The 20,448-nt window shown below is 46.0% G+C and overlaps 1 protein-coding gene across 1 annotated transcript; it reads right to left on the minus strand.

Annotated features, from left to right (window-relative positions):
* Positions 1-256: 256 nt before the first annotated feature.
* On the minus strand, positions 257-17,611 carry LOC141252580 (protein SCAI-like; the record flags this gene model as incomplete). Its single annotated transcript, XM_073670537.1, has 8 exons — positions 17,553-17,611; positions 17,131-17,226; positions 13,577-13,663; positions 11,226-11,324; positions 9,916-10,012; positions 9,733-9,831; positions 8,933-9,085; positions 257-358 (listed from the first exon to the last, which is right to left on the minus strand). Coding segments are annotated over exons 1-8 (792 nt in total), but the record flags the coding sequence as incomplete, so codon positions are not given.
* Positions 17,612-20,448: the final 2,837 nt, after the last annotated feature.

A 20,448-nucleotide genomic window follows, 5' to 3' on the forward strand; every position in this document is an offset into this window, starting at 1 on the left:
ATCCTGTAAAAGCAATATGGCACAAGTGAGAAAAAAAAAATCCATTAAGATATAATGCATCTGGCTAGGGCTCAGTTCACACTATCATCATCGCTATGATTTATAAACAAAGCTACGACAGATCAGTTTCCAATCAGAAACCAGTGGATATGGATTAATCCCAGAGACTTTAAGCATTTTAATACAGGCAAAACGTTACCAAATAGCAGTGTGAACAGAGACGAAAACTCTAGCCGCAGTACGAGCGTTTAGCTACCTGCAATCCTGGTTTATTCATTTGAGAGGTCAGATTCATCGGTTCTCTCTCCAGAGCTTGTAGCATTCGGAACATGTCGATCGTCAGCTCACTGAACTTCACCTTCATTGAAACAAGATAAAGAAAAAAAAAATAAGCAAAAAAAGCAGTAAATTTGGACTTTTTTTTTCATTTATTTTTTTTTTAGAACATTTAATCAGCCAGGACTTTGTCAAGAATCGATCCAACAGATCCAAAATGGTGCGATCGGCTCTCATCACTGTCTCCTGTCTGCAGTGTGGTACTCAGCGACAGCCCCCAGGAACCAGCGATGATGATATTTGTGACTGCAGCGTCTGTGCGGAGGCGCAGAGCCCCTGATTATCTCTTTATTGACCAAGCTGAACTCTGTCTCTGCACCGCCACACAGTCACTGCAGCCCCACTCATAGGATCACTGGCTCCTGTCTGCGGCCGCCGCTCAGTACTGTGCTGCACACAGGAGCAAAAACATTTTGTAAGTGCAGCTGCAGAGTTCAGCAGCGCTCGCTCAAGATTTTTTTTTTTTTATGCCAACTAAACCACTAAAATCTCTACTACAGGTATGATTTTTATAGGGGCTAGCGACCCTACAAACCCGTATAAGTGGTTTAGTATGCATTATGGGGGTGACAAATTCCCTTTAAAAAGCCAGTTCACATGGGCCCAAACAAACTACAGGTGCATCTCACTAAATTAGAATATCATCAAAACACGTATATTACTTACCGGTAATGTGTTTTTTCGGAACCCATGACGGCACAATGAGCGAGGGGATCCGCCCTTCAGGGACAGGAAACCTTCAAGATAAAAAGGGCGAAGCCTCTCTCCGCCTCAGTGGATTACAGAGCATGAGAAGACTCTCCAGTTAGAGGACATAAATCTTATTAACTATATACAAATCTCACCCATGTGAATACTCAATACCCACCAACCAGAAGGTGATCACCATAGTGATAGGGAGGGAATGTAAAGGTGCCGTCATGGGTTCCGAAAAAAAACACATTACCGGTAAGTAATATATGTGTTTTTCTGTCACCCATGACGGCACAACGAGAGAATTACAGAGAACTAGGTATGTAAGGGAGGGACCACAGCCTGCAGAACCCTTCTCCCAAACGTGAGATCAGAGGAGGCAGAAAGGTCAAGTCTATAGTGATTGTAAAAGGTGGACGGAGATGACCATGTGGCAGCCTTACATATTTGCTGAATGGGCACGACCGCTCTTTCAGCCCAGGAAGCAGCCATGCCCCGTGTAGAGTGGGCCTTCAGATTGTTAGGAGGATCTCTGCCTGATCCCGTATAGGCCATCATGATGGCTTCCCGGATACACCCGGATAGAGGGCCTTTTGAGACCTTCGTCCCTTTCCGGGAGCCCTGAAAGGAGACAAATAGAGCCCTATCCTTCCTCCTTGAGCTTGTGGATGCTAAAAAATGTATAAGGCATCTCCTGACATCCAAGGTATGAAATTTTTCCTCCTTGCTATTTTTTGGTTCAGGACAGGAGGATGGTAGAGCTATCTGAGACATGTGAAACTTGGATACAATTTTAGATAGGAAAGCAGGGTCTGGTCTCAAAACTACTCTATCATCTAGAATTAAGGTAAAAGATGGATCTGCAGATAGAGCCTGTAACTCACTAACCCTCCATGCTGATGTTAAGGCCACAAGAAGCATTGTTTTTAGGGTAAGTAACTTTATGGACCCTGAGCTAAAGGGCTCAAAGGGAGAATTTTTTAATGCGTTTTGCACTAAGTTCAAATCCTGAGAATGGACCCTTATTAAAGGGGCTGGTTTGGCTCTACTGCATGCCCTCACGGACCTGGAAATCTATTTAGCGGCCAGATTATAATTATACAAGGCCCCTAAGGCAGAGATTTGGACCTTTAGAGTGTCAACGCTAACCACTAACCACCCACCCCCAGGGAGAATCCCTCAGATGACAAGAATTTCTTCCAGGTTCTACTGTAAATCTTAGTAGTGATCGGTTTCCTACTACTTAGAAGAGTAGTAACTAGATTCGATGAGAATCCCCGACCTTCTAGCAATGACCTCAAGTTCCAGGCCGCCAAGTGCAATCCTTTCACCCGAGGATGGAATATAGTACCTTGAGCAAGAAGGTCGGGAATCTCTGCAAGAATCCAGGGGTTCGTGATTGACATGCTTCTCAGCCAAAAAAACTATGGTCTCTTGGGCCAGAAGGGGGCTATAAAGGAACACTCGTGCCTGATCCTCCCGGATCTTCCTCAACACTGCTGGAATTAGGCACGTTGGGGGAAAGGCAAAGGCCAGACTGAAATCCCATCTGCACTGGAAGGCGCCTACTACTAGAGGATTTTCTGTGGGATCTAGTGAACAGAACTTTTTTAATTTGCTGTTCTGACGAGTCGCAAATAGGTCGACCTCTGGAGACACACACACACACACACACACACACACACACACTAGCTGACGGAAGACTGAATGATTTAGAGTCCATTCTCCCTGCAATAGTGGCCTGCGACTTAAAGTCTGCCTTCGTGTTGTCCTCTCCTCTGATATGAGGGGCATTTAAAGAGAGAACTTTCCCTTCCACTACAGAAAATATCCTCCCCGCAACCCGCATTAGGGATTTTGAGCGAGTTCCCCCCTGGTGGTTCACATATGCTACAGTGACCTGGTTGTCGAACTGACGTCTGTGGTAATTAATCTGGTAATAAGAGGAACCCAGGGGACGCCTGTCCGGAACGTGGTCATCCTTAACCACCAGTGCAGTGACTGAATTACATTGTGAGGGAGTGTCAATCTGCCCTCCAGATGCCCCCTGAGGATGACCTCGTTTTTTAGGATGTCCCATTGTAATTCTCTTGAGTGAAATTGGGCCCAGCATACTGCTGGAATGCAGGAGGTGCGAGACCCCAGCAGATACATGGCCCCCCTGAGAGTCATTACTGGGTTTGCTACGGCCGTCGAAACCAAGTTTTTTATTTTTTCTTTATTCTGTTCGGGCAGGCGGCATTCCTGTCGAACGGAATCCAGAGTAAGGCCTAAAAAGTTGTTAGCGGGATCAATTTTGATTTTTCCAGGTTTAAACACCATCCTAAGTTTTTTAAGATGGTGCACACCTGATCCACTTGGGCTAGGCAATGATCGTGAGTTTTCCCCACTATTAGGAAGTACAAGTACGGGATGATCAATCTGTCTTCCTCCCTGAGATGAGCCGTAACCACTGCTATAAGTTTTGTGAATATGCGGGGCGCCACTGCTAGGCCGAAGGGAAGAGTTCTGTACTGGAAGTGCTTGACGACTCCCTGTACAGTTACGGCCACACTGAGGTATCTCTGAAAGTCGTGATGGATTGGCACTTGGTAACACTGCCATGTAGCAGCCGGGGAATAGAAGGCTTATCGTTGATTTTATTGTTTCCATCTTGAATGATGGAATGTTCAGGAATTTGTTTAGGCCTTTCAAGTTGATGATGACTCTGTATGAATTGTCCAGCTTCTTTACAAGAAATAAGGGGGAATAGAACCCTCTTCTTTCCTCTTGTGGTGATACCTCCAGCAAGACGTTCTTCCGAAGAAGGCCTGAAAATCTCTTCCTCCAGTGCCTGATGTTCCGGTAGAGAGGATCTTAAGGCAGTCGGGATAAATCTCTCTGGCAGGTTCCTCAGAAATTCCAGCTTTAATGCTGATTTTTATCAATCTGAGGATCCCCCTGTTGGAAGAGATCCTTTCCCAGGCTGGAAGGAATAGAGAGAGCCTCCCTCCCACCTGGGATAAAGAGTCATTTTGGGGGCTTATGACTATCTTGGGAGGGACCGCCGAATAAAAACCCTTTTCCTCTTCTGGAAAGATCCTCCCATCTAGATTGTTCTGTCGATGTTCTTCTGCGGGTAAATTTCTTCCTCCGAAAGGACTGTTTGAAAGCCGAGAAGGAAGATTTAGGAAATCCCTTCTTATTGTCCCCTGCCTTTTCAAGAATTCTGTCAAGAGAGGTACCGAAAAGAAAATCTCCTTCACACGGAAGAGAACATTGCTTTCCTTTTGTCTGTATATCCCCTGGGCAACATTTCAGCCAGACCGCTCTACGGCCGGCATTAGACAGGGCCGCAGATCTTGCCGCTAATCTGGCGGAATCCGCAGAGGGGTCAGATAAGAAGGCCGCAGCTCCTTTCAATACTGGTAGAGAGGCCAGAACGGAGTCCTGTGACTCGTTCTTAACCTGGCCTTCTAACCTGTCTAACCAAACCATAAGGGATCTTGCAGTACAGGTTGCAGCTATGGCTGGTTTCAATGCCCCTGCTGAGGATTCCCAGGTACCCTTAAGGAAGGTATCTCTACCTTCCGGTCCAGTGGGTCCTTCAGAATCCCTGTGTCTTCAAAAGGGAGAGAAGATTTTTTAGAAGCCTTGGACACCGGAACATCCAGCTTTGAGGCTTTATTCCAGGATGCGGTATCTTCCTCATCAAAAGGGATATTTTCTTTTGAAGGAGGATGGAAGGGGATATTTTCTTTTGAAGGAGGATGGAAGGGGATATTTTCTTTTGAAGGAGGATGGAAGGGGATATTTTCTTTTGAAGGAGGATGGAAGGGGACGCTTTTTCTCCGGCCTATCCCACTCCTTCTTGGTTAGCCCCAGCACCTTATCATTAATAGGAAAAACTATGTTTCTTCCGATCCAGGGTACCGAACAGAATATCTTGGACCAATTTTTTTACCTTCTGGTCAACTAACCCCATTGTGGACCTGACGGCTTTAACTAAGCTATCTCTCTAGGGGAAAACAATGACCTGTGCCAGTCGTGCTATCCGGGAAGAGTCAGTAGAGTCATCCAGCATTCCCTCGTCGGATTCTGAGTCTGAAAGGGTGGGTGAAGTTTTTGCTCTATGGGTCTGGGACGCTTCTTTTGCCTGAGAAAACGATTTTAACGATCTTTCCACCTCAGAACTAAATAAGGGTTTTTACATTTGAAGCAAAGTCCAGAGTTCCCTCCAAAATTGTTTCTTGAATACATGGCTGGCATAACTTTTTAGGCCAGTCCTTAGTCAGACCCTGTTCACACAGGGCACACACCCTGTATTTGGATTTCCCTGTACATTTTATAGGGACATCCTGACCAGAGGGAGCGCGAGAGAGGGAGCGCGAGAGAGGGAGCGCGAGAGAGGGAGCGCGAGAGAGGGAGCGCGAGAGAGGGAGCGCGAGAGAGGGAGCGCGAGAGAGGGAGCGCGAGAGAGGGAGCGCGAGAGAGGGAGCGCGAGAGAGGGAGCGCGAGAGAGGGAGCGCGAGAGAGGGAGCGCGAGAGAGGGAGCGCGAGAGAGGGAGCGCGAGAGAGGGAGCGCGAGAGAGGGAGCGCGAGAGAGGGAGCGCGAGAGAGGGAGCGCGAGAGAGGGAGCGCGAGAGAGGGAGCGCGAGAGAGGGAGCGCGAGAGAGGGAGCGCGAGAGAGGGAGCGCGAGAGAGGGAGCGCGAGAGAGGGAGCGCGAGAGAGGGAGCGCGAGAGAGGGAGCGCGAGAGAGGGAGCGCGAGAGAGGGAGCGCGAGAGAGGGAGCGCGAGAGAGGGAGCGCGAGAGAGGGAGCGCGAGAGAGGGAGCGCGAGAGAGGGAGCGCGAGAGAGGGAGCGCGAGAGAGGGAGCGCGAGAGAGGGAGCGCGAGAGAGGGAGCGCGAGAGAGGGAGCGCGAGAGAGGGAGCGCGAGAGAGGGAGCGCGAGAGAGGGAGCGCGAGAGAGGGAGCGCGAGAGAGGGAGCGCGAGAGAGGGAGCGCGAGAGAGGGAGCGCGAGAGAGGGAGCGCGAGGGAGGGAGCGCGAGGGAGGGAGCGCGAGGGAGGGAGCGCGAGGGAGGGAGCGCGAGGGAGGGAGCGCGAGGGAGGGAGCGCGAGGGAGGGAGCGCGAGGGAGGGAGCGCGAGGGAGGGAGCGCGAGGGAGGGAGCGCGAGGGAGGGAGCGCGAGGGAGGGAGCGCGAGAGAGCGAGAGAGAGCGAGCGAGCGAGAGCGAGAGCGAGCGAGAGAGAGAGAGAGAGAGAGAGAGAGAGAGAGAGCGAGAGAGAGAGAGAGAGAGCGAGCGACAAAACAGAAAAAAGTCTACATTAATATGTCAACTTTCAAGAAGCTCACTCACCACCCAGTAGATAAAAACAAAGTACTGGAACGGGAGGGCAGGACGGTATCCGACATTTTCCTCGGGAGACCGTGGAATAATCAATCCTGCTTGAGCTATGCCGGCTGGATCTTGAATCTTAGGTGCTGCGTGTCACAGAATGCCCGCTGCTCCTGCTCTGCGGTGGACGCTGCTCCTGGGTGCGCTTCTGGCGCCAAAGCTGTACACGCTGCGGCTGCTCCGTCTCCTCGTTCTGCTGCAGCATGGTCTGCTGCTCTTGCTGCTGATGCGGTGGGGAGGGCTGCTGTGAGGCCATTATGGTGCACTGCGCCCCTGCCTAGCCGGTGATCTACCCTTAAGTACTCTCATTGTGCCAGGGAGATCATCGGCAGGCGTCCCCGCAGCTTCCGGTACCTCCCCCGAAAATTACATCCGGGGGTCAGAGGTCCCGATGCGCGTCATTCAGTTTCATCACTTCCGGTCGCGCCCCCTGACGTCACATCCGGGATGCGGGGTTGTCTGCCACCATGCTGTGTAGGTGCCGCAAACCCCCGCCCGCGAGGAGACCAATGTCGGCGCCCTCCGCGGCGCTTCTAGCACACACAGGACCGGCTGCAGCAGAGACTGTGCCTTGCCACAACCGACCGGCCCCGGTCTGGGTAAGTCAAAATCTTCCTGCTGTCGCCGCCTACGAGACAGAAGGTCCTTCATCAAGGACAGGAAACCACTGAGGCGCAGAGAGGCGCCACCCTTTTTATCTTAAAGGTTTCCTGTTCTTGAAGGGCGGATCCCCTCTCTCGTTGTGCCGTCATGGTTGACAGAAAAAAGTTAATTTCAGTTCTTCAATGCAAAAAGTGAAACTCATAATATAGAGTCATTACAGAGTGATCTATTTCTAGTGTTTATTTCTGTTAATGTTGATGATTATGGCTTACAGCCAATGAAAACACAAAAGTCATTATCTCAGTAAATTAAAATAATTAACAAAACACACCTGCAAAGGCTTTAAGCATTTAAAAAGATCCCTCAGTCTGTTTCAGTAGGCTCCACAATCATAGGGAAGACTGCTGACTTGACAGATGTCCAGAAGGCAGTCATTGACACACTCCATAAGGTCCCAGAGATCCAGTTTTCATTTGGAAATCAAGGTCCCGGAGTCTGGAGGAAGAGTGGAGAGGCCACAATCCAAGCTGCTGGAGGTCTCGTGTGAAGTTTCCACAATCAGTGATGGTTTGGGGGGCCATGTCATCTGCTGGTGTAGGTCCACTGTGTTTTATCAAGACCAAAGTCAGCGCAGCCGTCTACCAGGACATTTTAGAGCACTTCATGCTTCCCTCTGCCGACAAGCTTTTTGGAGATGGAAATGTCATTCTCCAGCAGGACTTGGCTCCTGTCCACACTGCCAAAAGTACCAATACCTGGTTTACACACAACAGTATCACTGTGCTTGATTGGCAGCAAACTCGCCTGACCTTAACCCCAGAGAATCTATTATAGAGAATCTATGGGGTATTGTCAAAAGGAAGAGGAGAGACCCCAGACCCAACAATGCAGACGAGCTGAAGGCTGCTATCAAAGCCACCTGGGCTTCCATAACCCCTCAGCAGGGCCACAGGCTGATCGCCTCCATGCCACATTGCCGCATTGATGCAGTAATTGATGCAAAAGGAGCCCGACCAAGTATTGAGGGCATTTACTGAATATACATTTCAGTAGGACATTTCAGATTTTAAAAACATTTTTCAAGCTGCTGTTATAAAGTATTCTAATTTACTGAGATAATGCCTTTTGTGTTGTCATTGGCTGTAAGCCATAATCATCAACATTAACAGAAATAAACACGTGAAATAGATCATTTTGTTCGTAATGACTATATAATATAGGAGTTTCACTTTTTGTATTGAAGAACTGAAATAAATTGACTTTTTGATATTCTAATTTAGTGAGATGCACCTGTAAATAGGGATAGAAGAATTGGTGAAGTTGTTCTGTCCCTATAAAGTATTATGGCTTCTCAGCAGATTTCCATTTACGCAAAAATCATACAAACCATGTGTCGTGGTTTGTGACGCACAGAATGGCCAGGGGTATCCAAACCTAAACTTGACAGGCTATTGTAGACTTATGAGACTGTGTAGGGAGACACCTATGGCCAGTCTGTAAATCACAGACAGTCACACATGGATGTATGAATGCAGCCTTACATGGGGCAATGTGCTGCCGCAAATGATGATTCATAAACGGTTCAATCAGCCAACAAAAGCAATGATTCGGAACAAGTGGTTTTATAAACGCTTGTTTACGGATTATCAGCCTTAAAGTCTCCTCATACACCTTAGATGGTTGTCAGATGATGACGGTTCAGCTGGCAACCATCTCACGGGGCTCTCGCTTGCTTTGACGAGTGCTCCCATGTTGTCTAAAAGCAGTTGCCAGACGTCACTGGCGGCGGATCATCTCAGGGAAAGTAAAGATCAGCAGTTTAAGATCGGACTGGATCCTTAACTTCCGGTTTGGCATGTTTATCAGGGGGGAGTCTTTCTAGATAGGTAGGACTAATGTGATTTAGCTAATGTGATGTCCTCACCTGATTATTGCAGTTGCCAATGATGAGAGCGTCGGCTAGCATCAACTGTCCGACGACCATGCCCTGCTCCAACATGGGTCCTGTATTCTCCGCCAGTCGATTAGAAATGATCACAATGGTGTTGTCATCATTTAGGACCATCACGGGGTCTGCCTGCCACCGGAGAGGAGTGGAAGATTAGGTGAAAAGTGCAGCTTTATCGTCTGGAAACACCTAAAACTTGCTGAACAGACGACTCTGCGGTGACAAAGCCATTAAACGTGAAATATATTCAAGATGAACTCTCCGGAGAGACGATGTGAAGGCCGTGTGAAATAAAACCACCGCGACCCAATCATCAGGGAATAATTGTAGAAGCCTTGGAACTTTCCGTCAGTTCATCAGCCGGTGCCGGCTACCACTTCATTATTTAGATTAAATGGAAATGAGATGGCATGCTGAAAGAATCGTCTCGGCAGGAAAACAAGGATTTTTCATGTACTGGATATGTTCTTTGAAGCAGGAATGAGTAAACGATCTGCAACTTTTACTCTGAGGCTAATGCATAATGTAGAACCAAGGCTAATCTCTGTCTAAATATTGCATTTGTACCCCTCATAGTCGGCTGTGATAGAACAGGCCCATACTGAGCACTTCTCGGACTTACACCGGCGATTAGGAAGGAGTCATTTTCTTAAAGTTAAATGCATGCAAATGCTCAACAGATGACCAAGATCGGCTGGTCTACAGACACCATAAGAGACATTATATTATGCAGATCTGGTCAGTAAACTAGACTGTAGATAGGAAATATAAAGAACCTCGATGAAGGCGGCCACTTCTTGGAGAACCAGGTTCCACTCCATCTGGTCCTCAGTGTTGAAGCGATGGGTGTAGTCCTCAATTTCGTCGGACAGTTCCTAAAGGTGCAAACGTCAATGATGAGACAGCACGGTTAGATGCCGAAGGACATGAATCATTATAATGAAGAGTCCATCAATTACCTTCACTAGTTCTTTAACAACGTCCATTTTATTTAGCAAGAGGCAGACGACGATAAAGCGAGCGTAGTACCGCAACTTCTTCACAACCAGCTCAGGCCTTAAAGACAATGACAGCGATCACTTAATTATTAATATATTTTTTTTTTTAACTTTACCCTTTTATCCGAGTAACATGTTTTGTTTTTTTAATTCTCAGGTTGTTGCATAAAAATAAATGGGAGCACAATGATATTATCTTGGGGGCTTTGTACCCGGATATCTACCTTTCACCTAAGATGTAGGACGGTATTATCCGAGCGAGATGTCCGTACTCGAGTGCTGACGGGGTCAGGCTTTATAAGTGAGCTGGTAGGTCAACTTCCCATCAAATATCCACCCTCCCCCATGTATTTGTACCTGTCGCCCAGAGTTATTCTCATGTCTGTGAAAGCCTCCGCAGTAATCTATCCTGACAACCAATGTCAGCAGCTTAAGGGCCGCTGACTGCAATGACTGGCAATGAGCGGAAAACCTTCACTGGGGCCAGACACTTCATACTTTTAAAATTGACAAGTGGTACTTAAAGCAAGGTGACGAGGCGCGGAGCGGGCCAGGGTCCAAGATGAAGGTGGAATTAAAGAGAAAAAAAAAGTCAGCGGTTGTAGAAAACAAACTTAACGTAATAGGGCTGGTGCAAATCGGTTCACAGGACCCGGTACAGCGGCCACCTCTTGCTTGACGCCATCTTTTGATTAGCCGGCCTGGAGCGATATCGCATGTGCGTCACACCAGGCCGGCTAATCAAAAGAGGACCGTCAGGTAAGAGGCAGCTCGCTGGGCTCCCATATGGCCATCTTCAATGTGGTTTATGAGAGCAGCAAAATTCTAACAAAAGTGACACCGGGGTGAGCCGCCTGCAAAGTCTGTTCAGCTTTGGAAAAACAAAAAATAAGCATAAGGTGAACCCCATTGCTTAAAATCGTGGCTCCCCATCAGACATTTGTGGCATACACTTTCAATATGCCATAAAAGTCTCAGATGACGAAACCCCTTGGGATGGTTGCAGGGGGAGGGGAGAGGGGGGTGTAGACTTGATAGTTTTACTACATCTTAGGTAAAATACTTTGATATGCACAATCGGATGGAGATGTACAAGCCTTAATTCTGCAGATACCAGAAAAAAGAAAACCTAATTGCAACCTCTAGGGGGGGCAGTAACTGATGTGCTAAAAATGGGGTTGCATCAATATCATCAGCAGAAATGGCATTGATATGATATTAATAAATGCATCAATGGTCTGGTGCATCTGCAGAGGGTGTCGGGGTTTTACCTGTCCTCCTTGGTGACCTGGGAATAATAGGATCGCTGTCTTATTGCAGAGTAGAAGGAGAACGCTTCATTAAGGTAACTGGTCTCTGATGTACGGAGACTGGAAGAGAAGCAAGGCGACATTCACACTCACACACAGATTATGTAGCACATCAACATCTCAATGACTAGTGTCATTAAAGAGGCTGTCTTATGTGATACAAGAATATTCACCCAATCTACCACCCATGGATCCACTACAGGAGGCTGCAAAGATCTGAACTGGGACTGGAAGCTTCCTTACTCTTCCTGCCGGCCTCAGTGGCCGGGTGACCGGTCACAAGAGTCCCTGTCCGGCAGCAGCCCAACATAGCAGCCTGCCCTGCATCCCACAAGTGCCTGCGGACTGTCCCTTAACAGCAGATCTCATGTAAATAATTGAGTTTAATATAACAAATTTTGTGTGTCACCCCTGATGCCAGAGTTGTGGCTTATTCGCCATATTTTGCTCCCCCTCAATAAACATGTAAGCTTGTCCAGCAAAAAGCCACCTTACGTATACGGCTGGTTTTAGAGCTATGACCCATGATATAGCTAGCATAATGCTTAGGAAAGGATGCCGCCTGAGGCAAGGGCCTCATGAATGTTGCATGCCTGGCTGTGACAATGATTTTACCAAGAACTATATTGATCAAGGTCTTATCAGATCAGAAATCTTCATTGGTTTTGAGAACTGAGGGGCTGTTAACTGCACTGTATATGGCCCAGTAGTGGGTAAGGGCAACACAACCAAAGAATCACACAGCATATATAGGTGGACCAAAAAAAAAAAAAAGTTTTCCGAACTCTACACATGCCATAAATATCGGATTCAGTCTACTGGACATGCACTTTCATTGAGACAGAATCTCCAAAATTTTGTCTCATCTCCAAACTTTGTCTCGCCCCCAGATGTGACTGTTGGATCTCTGCAAGTGAATGAAGAACCTGCCAACTCAATATTTCACATGGTAAAAACATCCTTTGCTTTTACGGGTTGTAAGAAATTCACACGGGCATCAAAATTAAGTAGCAGCACATGGGGAAAGGCCTTATAGCCTCAAGCAGACGTGTCTCTTGCAGGACTCAGAGTCCCGCTGGCTGCAAACCTTTCAAGTTAACGAGCCGAACGAGGAGGAAGCCGAAACCTTCTACTGCAAGATGCGGCCACCTCTCTTATTCGTAATCTTCAAGGAGCACCGAAACAGTATATGTACTGCGCTAAACTACTGGAGCTCACTATACAAGAGCCACAGATTTTATGCTTCTTGACCCGGAGCCAAGACGTCTCGTGACGGCAGCCAATCATCATTACATAACAGGACGTTTGCAAATGGCCTCTTCAAAAGAGGAAGAAAACGGTCTCAAGTGTCACCTAGAAGTCAATATCACCCCCAGTAAAGACCCTCATCATATGATTTCAGGTATAAAGCTAAACCAGAATCTCCTCTAAGTTACAGACCTCTATTTGCAGCTGTTTCAGGATTATTGACCCTTGTCACTGCAAAGTTGGAGACTTAATAGGGGTATTCCCACCTTCAAGGTCCCAATATGCAGATGTAATACTATTCGTAAATACCTCCTAATGGAAGTATAGTATAGTTTTCCTGATTGGCTATGTCGCTTACCCCATGTGCAGGGCATTGCAGTAGCTTAGGTATCCATGGTTACGATCACTAGTAACTAACTGCCACTATACGAGTGGTCGTAACCATGGATACTTAAGCTACTGCAATGCCCTGCACATGGGGTAAGTGACATAGCGAGTCAGGAAAACTATACTACATTTCTAATACTTCAGGATCTTGGAGATGGGAATACCCCTTTAATGGCAGGGTGAGAGGCCATTGACGGGAAGACCCTGCCTGTCTTTTGGTAATTGCCGATTTCCAGAGTGTCTGTTTGACGCCCAGGAACATGAACTCGGAAGACTATGGACCCGAGAGGAGGCAGTCATACCGCTCGGCGCTGTACAGACTTGTCCAGACTTTGAGAAAGCCTGCGAGTCCTGCTCCCTCCACCCAGACAGTGATTGACAGCTGTCCCTGTACGGGGTTATATAAACAGAGCTGTCAATCACTGTGTGTGGGAGGAGGGAGCAGGACTCGCAGGCTTCCTCTTCATTTCAAGGGAACCACCTATTCCTGGCTCCAACAGAAACAAAAAAAAAATTGGATTTAGGGAAAATCTTTATGAATATGGCTGACTTCAATCTCTTTCTCTAAATACTGCACTACAGTCTGTACACCGTCCAAATTAGGTAAATCTGTGTTCTGCTTTATTCTGAATCCTTTTTACATTCGGTCATTTAATTCCCCATCAGTAGATACTTACTAGTAGTGGTAATACAACTGACCAATCTTCGAGGCAATTTCTCCAATCTGCCAACGCTTGAGGCCATACCGATTGTCAAGGACTTGCCTAAAAGCAATGGACAAAAATTTGTCATTAACATTTCCCTTTTTTTTTTGTTTTAAAACCTGAGCGATTTGGGATCATGACGTTTCCCCTAAAGGGATGATCCTCTGATGCATCCTTAAAGGAGTATTCCCATCGCCAAGATAATATCCCAATATGTAGTAGGTGTAATAATAATATTATCAACAAATACCTCCAATTAGAAATATAGTGTAGTTCTTCTGATTCACTGTCGCTTACCCCATGAGCAGGGCGTTGCAGTAACTTAGCTGGTAGTGGTTGTAACCATGGATACCTAACTAGCCAACTGTGTCACTATACGAGTGGTCGTAACCATGGATACCCAAGCTACTGTAATGCCCTGCACATAGGGTAAGCAACATAGCGAATTAGAAGAACTATACTACATTTATAACTGGAAGTATTTGCTATTATATTAACTACATATTGGGATAGGATTTTGGAGATGGGAATACCCCTTAAATGAGGTTCTTCACAATTGCTACTTGAAGTCTAACAGAAGTGATGCTACCTACTAACATTAATCTTAAGCAGCAATGTCTTAATTGCATCAGAGGAAAAGAAGCACCAGTTTTGAGGTCTACAACTAGTAGAAGAAAATTAATTGCAAACTTTTTCAAATGCCAGTGCTGACAATAGTGTAAAAAACAATATTGAATATATGTTATAGCCGCGAGCTGGGGATAAGGTTTGGTAGATGTGGGCACCATTGCAGCACCGTTCAGATGCGGGTACTTTCTAGAAGGTAAGATGACAATTTAATAAAATGAGCATTACTCAAGTCTACTTGTGTCCTAGAGCTTTTGCTTTCATGGTCCCTTATGATATACTGTGATGTCCTACATGTGAACAGCTGCAGGACCAGCGACGCAGGAATGGTGAGGGATTTGAAAGGCGAATTGTGGCAATTTTATCACATTGCCTAATACTTGGGTATTTAATCAAATCTGAGAAAATTCTCTCTACGCCCTTCTTGTTGCAGAAAAAACTATTTCAGTCTCTACCCGCTTAGATGCTGCTGTCATGCTTGACTGCAACATCTAAGGGGTTAAAAAACAACAACAAAAAAAAAACAGCTGAACTTTATTTTTATCCAGGATGGAGCATCCATTAAACTTTGTTAATCATTTTGTTAGACAATTTGTCTTTACTTCTGTAAAAATAAATAAATAAAAATATTGCATATAAGTAGCATCCAAACCCCGGAGTTTGCCCAGATTATTTGCCTGCATTCAGTTGCACTTCGAGGAAGAGATGGGCTGAACCATCACTGCCATTATCTGTACTCCAAATTAGGCCTTTCTGAGCTGAATGTTCTGCTTATCAGCATATGTTTATGTGGAGTACAGCTGATGGCAGTGATGGGTCTGCGCATGACTCCTCCTCCAAGTGTTCTGCTCATCAGCATATACAGTGGGTACGGAAAGTATTCAGACTCCTTTTAATTTTTCACTCTCATTGCAGCCATTTGGTAAATTCTAAAAAAGTTCATTTTTTTCTCATTAAAGTACACTCTGCACCCCATCTTGACTGAAAAAAAAAACAGAAATGTAGAAATTTTTGCAAATTTATTAAAAAAGAAAAACTGAAATATCACATGGTCATAAGTATTCAGACCCTTTGCTCAGACACTCATATTTAAGCCACATGCTGTCCATTTCCTTGTGATCCTCCTTGAGATGGTTCTACTCCTTCATTGGAGTCCAGCTGTGTTTAATTAAACTGATAGGACTTGATTTGGAAAGACACACCTATCTATATAAGACCTCACAGCTCACAGTGCATGTCAGACCAAATGAGAATCATGAGCTCAAAGGAACAGCCCAAGGAGCTCAGAGACAGAACTGTGGAAAGGCACAGATCTGACCAAGGTTACAAAAGAATTTCTGCATTACTCAAGGTTCCTAAGAGCACAGTGGCCTCCACAATCCTTAAATGGAAGAAGTTAGGGACCACCAGAAGTCTTCCTAGACCTGGCTGTCCAGCCAAAATGAGCAATAGTGGGAGAAGAGCCTTTGTGAGAGAGGTAAAGAAGAACCCCAAGATCACTGTGGCTGAGCTCCAGAGATGCAGTAGGGAGATGGGAGAAAGTTCCACAAAGTCAACTATCACTGCAGCCCTCCACCAGTGAGGCCTTTATGGCAGAGTGGCCCGACAGAAGCCTCTCCTCAGTGCGAGACTTCTGAAAGCCCGCATAGAGTTTGCTCAAAAACACATGAAGGACTCCCAGACTATGAGAAATAAGATTCTCTTGTCTGATGAGACAAAGATAGAACTTTTTGGTGATAATTCTAAGCGGTATGCATGGAGAAAACCAGGCACTGCTCATCACCTGCCCAATACAATCCCAACAGTGAAACATGGTGGTGGCAGCATCATGCTATGGGGGTGTTTTTCAGCTGCAGGGACAGGGTGACTGGTTGCAATTGAAGGAAACATGAATGCGGCCAAGTACAGAGATATCCTGGATGAAAACCTCTTCCAGAGTGCTCTGGACCTCAGACTTAGCCGAAGGTTCACCTTCCAGCAAGACAGTGACCCTAAGCATACAGCTAAAATAACAAAGGAGTGGCTTCAGAACAACTCTGTGACCATTCTTGACTGGTCCAGCCAGAGCCCTGACCTAAACCCAATTGAGCTTCTCTGGAGAGACCTGAAAATGGCCGTCTACAAACGTTCACCATCCAACCTGATGGAACTGGAGAGGATCTGCAAGGAAGAATGGCAGAGGATCCCCAAATCCAGATGTGAAAAACTTGCTGCATCATTCCCAAGAAGACTCATGGCTGTATTAGCTCAAAAGGTGCTTCTACTCAATACTGAGCAAAGGGTCTGAATACTTATTGACCATGTGATATTTCAGTTTTTTTTTTAACAAATTTGCAAAAATTTCTACATTTCTGTATTTTTTTCAGTCACGATGGGGTGCAAAGTGTCCTTTAATGAGAAAAAAAAATGAACTTTTTAGAATGTACCAAATGGCTGCAATGAAACAGAGTGAAAAATGTAAAGGGGTCTGAATACTTTCTGTACCCACTGTATGTATGTGGAGTACAGCTGATGGCAGTGATGGGTCTACGCCTGACTCCTCCTCCAAGTGTTCTGCTTATCAGAACAATCTCCTGCAGAAGCTGATCTCCAGAGTTAGTGACAGAAGCGGTGAGCTGACCAATCACTGCCATCAGCTGTACTCCACCTGAGTACGTTCTGATATCAATGCATCTGAAGGCAGGTAAATAGACTGGGGAAAAGCAGAAAGCCACTTGCATGCATTTTATTTTTCAGAAATTAAGACAAATCATTTAATAAAGCAATCTGCAAAGTTTTATAATTTTTCATGCGGGAGTGAAAAAAATAAAAATAAATAAAAAACTTTAGTTACTGAAACCTTCACATTCAGGTACTCCTTTCGAGGACACGGGTCTATGTCCACAACTCTAATCCTTTACCTGTGCTGCTGCTGGAACTTCCAAAGCTTGGTATAAACATCAAAAGTCCTTCCGAAATACGACTGCCATTGTTTCTGTCCGTACTGGGGTAAATCCCTATAAAAACCGGAACATCACATTACCTACAGTGCATTTTGCAAAACGTCATGGGAACAAAACTGGCAGCGGAAAATAAATCAAGGTATTAAGAAAAAAAAATTCAAGTTTTACAGCAAATAATGAAAAGGATGGAGCAGATTAGAATATGTTGCATCCGACAGGATAAAGATATCAGGGGGAAGCGGTGACGCTCGCACCTCCCGGCTCACAGCACAGAACGTGGAGCTAATGGGCGGTGGAAGAGACCATCCCCTTGGCCAATGATGCAGCCCCCTCCCATCTAAATGACCTTATGCTCCACATTGAGAAACGCGGCGTGCTACCTGAGCTCGGGCAGCAAACGAGGAAGACTATGATTATCTGTGTACTTCACCTTGTGCATTTTATTATTTTTTTTTAGCCGGAGGGACCCATGTTACCCTGTCTGGGACGCAGAATTCCTAGCACATTCTCAGCATGTTTTGATTGGCAATGTCCTCCGTCTCTGCCGGCACAAGGCAGCCCGGCGCTGTCACACAGCACCGCCACCTGCGGTGAGGTTTCCATGGAAACAGGCTGCCACTGTGAACAGTTTCCCCAAAAGCCGTAACCCCCCCCCCCCCTCAATCCCCAATACCTTCCGTTACAGTAAGATTAGCTTTAGCTACGGCGTGCCTCAATCACGCACGGGATCCAAATACGTTTTCTACGATTTGGCGGCCATTGGAAACGCGTCAGCTACCTGTCTGCACAATGGGAGCAATTATAACAATATAATGCTCAAAAATAAGAAAAGAGAAGCTAAGAATGATTGCCAGCCTCGCGGAGGCTGCACGGCATAAGTACAAAGCATGCAATTTATCCAGGAACCAAGTGCAACTGATGGAAAATGATGACTCTGGCTCCCACCTTGCACGGCTACATGACACCTAACCTATAAATAGGGGGGCGCAGCTCTCGTCTTGCTCAACAAAAAGCTAGTTGCAAATATCATCCAGCTGTTAAAAGGGGTCGTCCAGTGAACACAAGCCCTGCTGGAAAAATCTGAGCGCACCGCTTGTCATCTCCATAGGAAAAGATGGGAGCGGCTGCTAAGCAAGCGCACTGCCACTCCATTGTAACAGGGATAACAGTTTCCTATTCTGGCGATTGGTGCAGATCGAGAGGTCGGCCCCCCCAATGATCAAAAGGATAACTTTCACTGTACAACCCTTTTAGGTCTGCACAATAATGCAGAAAAATTGCACGGGAATAACATTTTCTCTCTCCATGCCATGCTAATCAATTATCAAATCATATTATTCGAGATCTGTACCGATCAGATTACTCCCAGAATGAATGAGTTATCATTACTGCCCGTTTTCAACGCAATTTCACTACAGCGCACGCATGGTTTTAAATTGCACATGCACTGTTGTGAGGCAAGGCTGGAGACTGACCGTGAAGGGAACTTCAATAACGGCGACACATTGATAGTGCGAGTAAGAAAGCACAGATCACTTGTGCAAATGTACGGCAGGTGATCCAAGGCAGTTAGAGAAGCGAGCCGACGAAGGTCAAGTGCCAGGGGGTACGATTTCCAGCAACGGAAAGCAAATATTACATGTTGAGTATAATGCTAACTTAGAGGGGTGGTCCCTTCTCAGAAAACTTTATGCCATACACAGAACCGCTCAGCGACGGGCTGCATCACGGTCAACATGATGTCAAAAGGACAGACAGGAGAAGGCAAGTAACACCTTGTTTGTTTTTTTTTAAGAACTCACTCAAGTTCTCAGAAAGTTGATAAGCCCAGGTTTATGATACAGATTACCTATCCTTAGGAAAGCTCTGGCAGAATCCGGATGTAGATAGTAATAGGAGCCGAGCAGCACAGCCCTACTCACCAAGTAGTGGACAGTGCTGAGAACAGCAGCTCATCTCCTACCTGTAAAACAGGAGCTGCAGTTCTCAACAGTGGACAAAGCACAAAATACAGTGCATTGTGAAAGTATTTGGCCCCCTTGAACTTTTCTACCTTTTGCCACATTTCTGGCTTCAAACAAAGATTAGTGTTGAGCGAGTATGTTCTGTCCGAGTATGCTCGGGCCGAGCTCTGAGTATTTATAGCTGCTCGGTGAAATGGTTGAATCGCTCCCGTGTGCATGATTTGCGACTGTTTGACAGCTTTATTACATGTGAGGAATGTGTAAGAAATAGACATTCCTCTCATGTAATAAAACAGTTGCAAATCATGCACATGGGAGCGATTCAACCATATAGTTACATATAGTTTATAAGGCCGAAAAAAGACAAGCGTCCATCCAGTTCAGCCTATTTCTTGTGCACTGCAGCTATTCCGCAGCGTTGATCCAGGGGAACGCAAAAAAAAAAAACAAAACAAAAAAAAAAAACATGCGGTATAGGCCAATTGACATCATTGAGGAAAAAATTCACTTCCCGACACCAATCTGGATTAATTAACTATCACTAAGCATAAGATGTAATTTTATTGTTCTCAAGAAAGGCGTCCAGGCCTCTCTTGAATTCATTAAGTGAGTTGGACATCACCACTTCCTCTCCCAGAGAGTTCCAGAGTCTCACGGCTCTGACCGTAAAGAATCCCCTTCTATGCTGGTGCAGGAACCTCCTTTCCTCCAGACGCATAGTGTGCCCCCTCGTCTTTGTCACCATCCTTGGTATAAACAGGTCATGGGAGAGATCTCTGTACTGCCCCCTGATGTATTTATACATGTTTATGAGGTCTCCCCTAAGCCTTCTCTTTTCCAACGTAAATAGGCCTAATTTTGACAACCTCTCTGGGTATTCTAGTCCCTCCATTCCCTTTATTACCTTAGTCGCCCTCCTTTGTACCAGATCACCGATCAGCTATAAATACTCGGAGCTCGGCCCGATCATACTCGGCGAAAGGGTTAATAGAACATACTTGCTCAAAACTAATAAAGATATAAAATTCAAATTTTTTGGGGAAGAATCAACAACAAGTAGGACACAATCGTGAAGTGGAACGAAATTTATTGGATATTTTAAACTTTAACAAATTAAAAACTGAGAAGTGGGGCGTGCAATATTATTCGGCCCCCTTGAGTTAATACTTTGTAGCGCCACCTTTTTGCTGCGATTACAGCTGCAAGTCGCTTGGGGTATGTCTATCAGTTTTGCACATCGAGAGGCTGAAATTCTTGCCCATTCTTCCTTGCAGATCAGCTCGAGCTCATTGAGGTTGGATGGAGGGCGTTT

The sequence above is a fragment of the Phyllobates terribilis genome, unplaced genomic scaffold (assembly GCF_046119375.1).
Source record: "Phyllobates terribilis strain yellow unplaced genomic scaffold, ASM4611937v1 Scaffold_9204__1_contigs__length_20447, whole genome shotgun sequence".
Lineage (NCBI taxonomy): Eukaryota > Metazoa > Chordata > Amphibia > Anura > Dendrobatidae > Phyllobates > Phyllobates terribilis.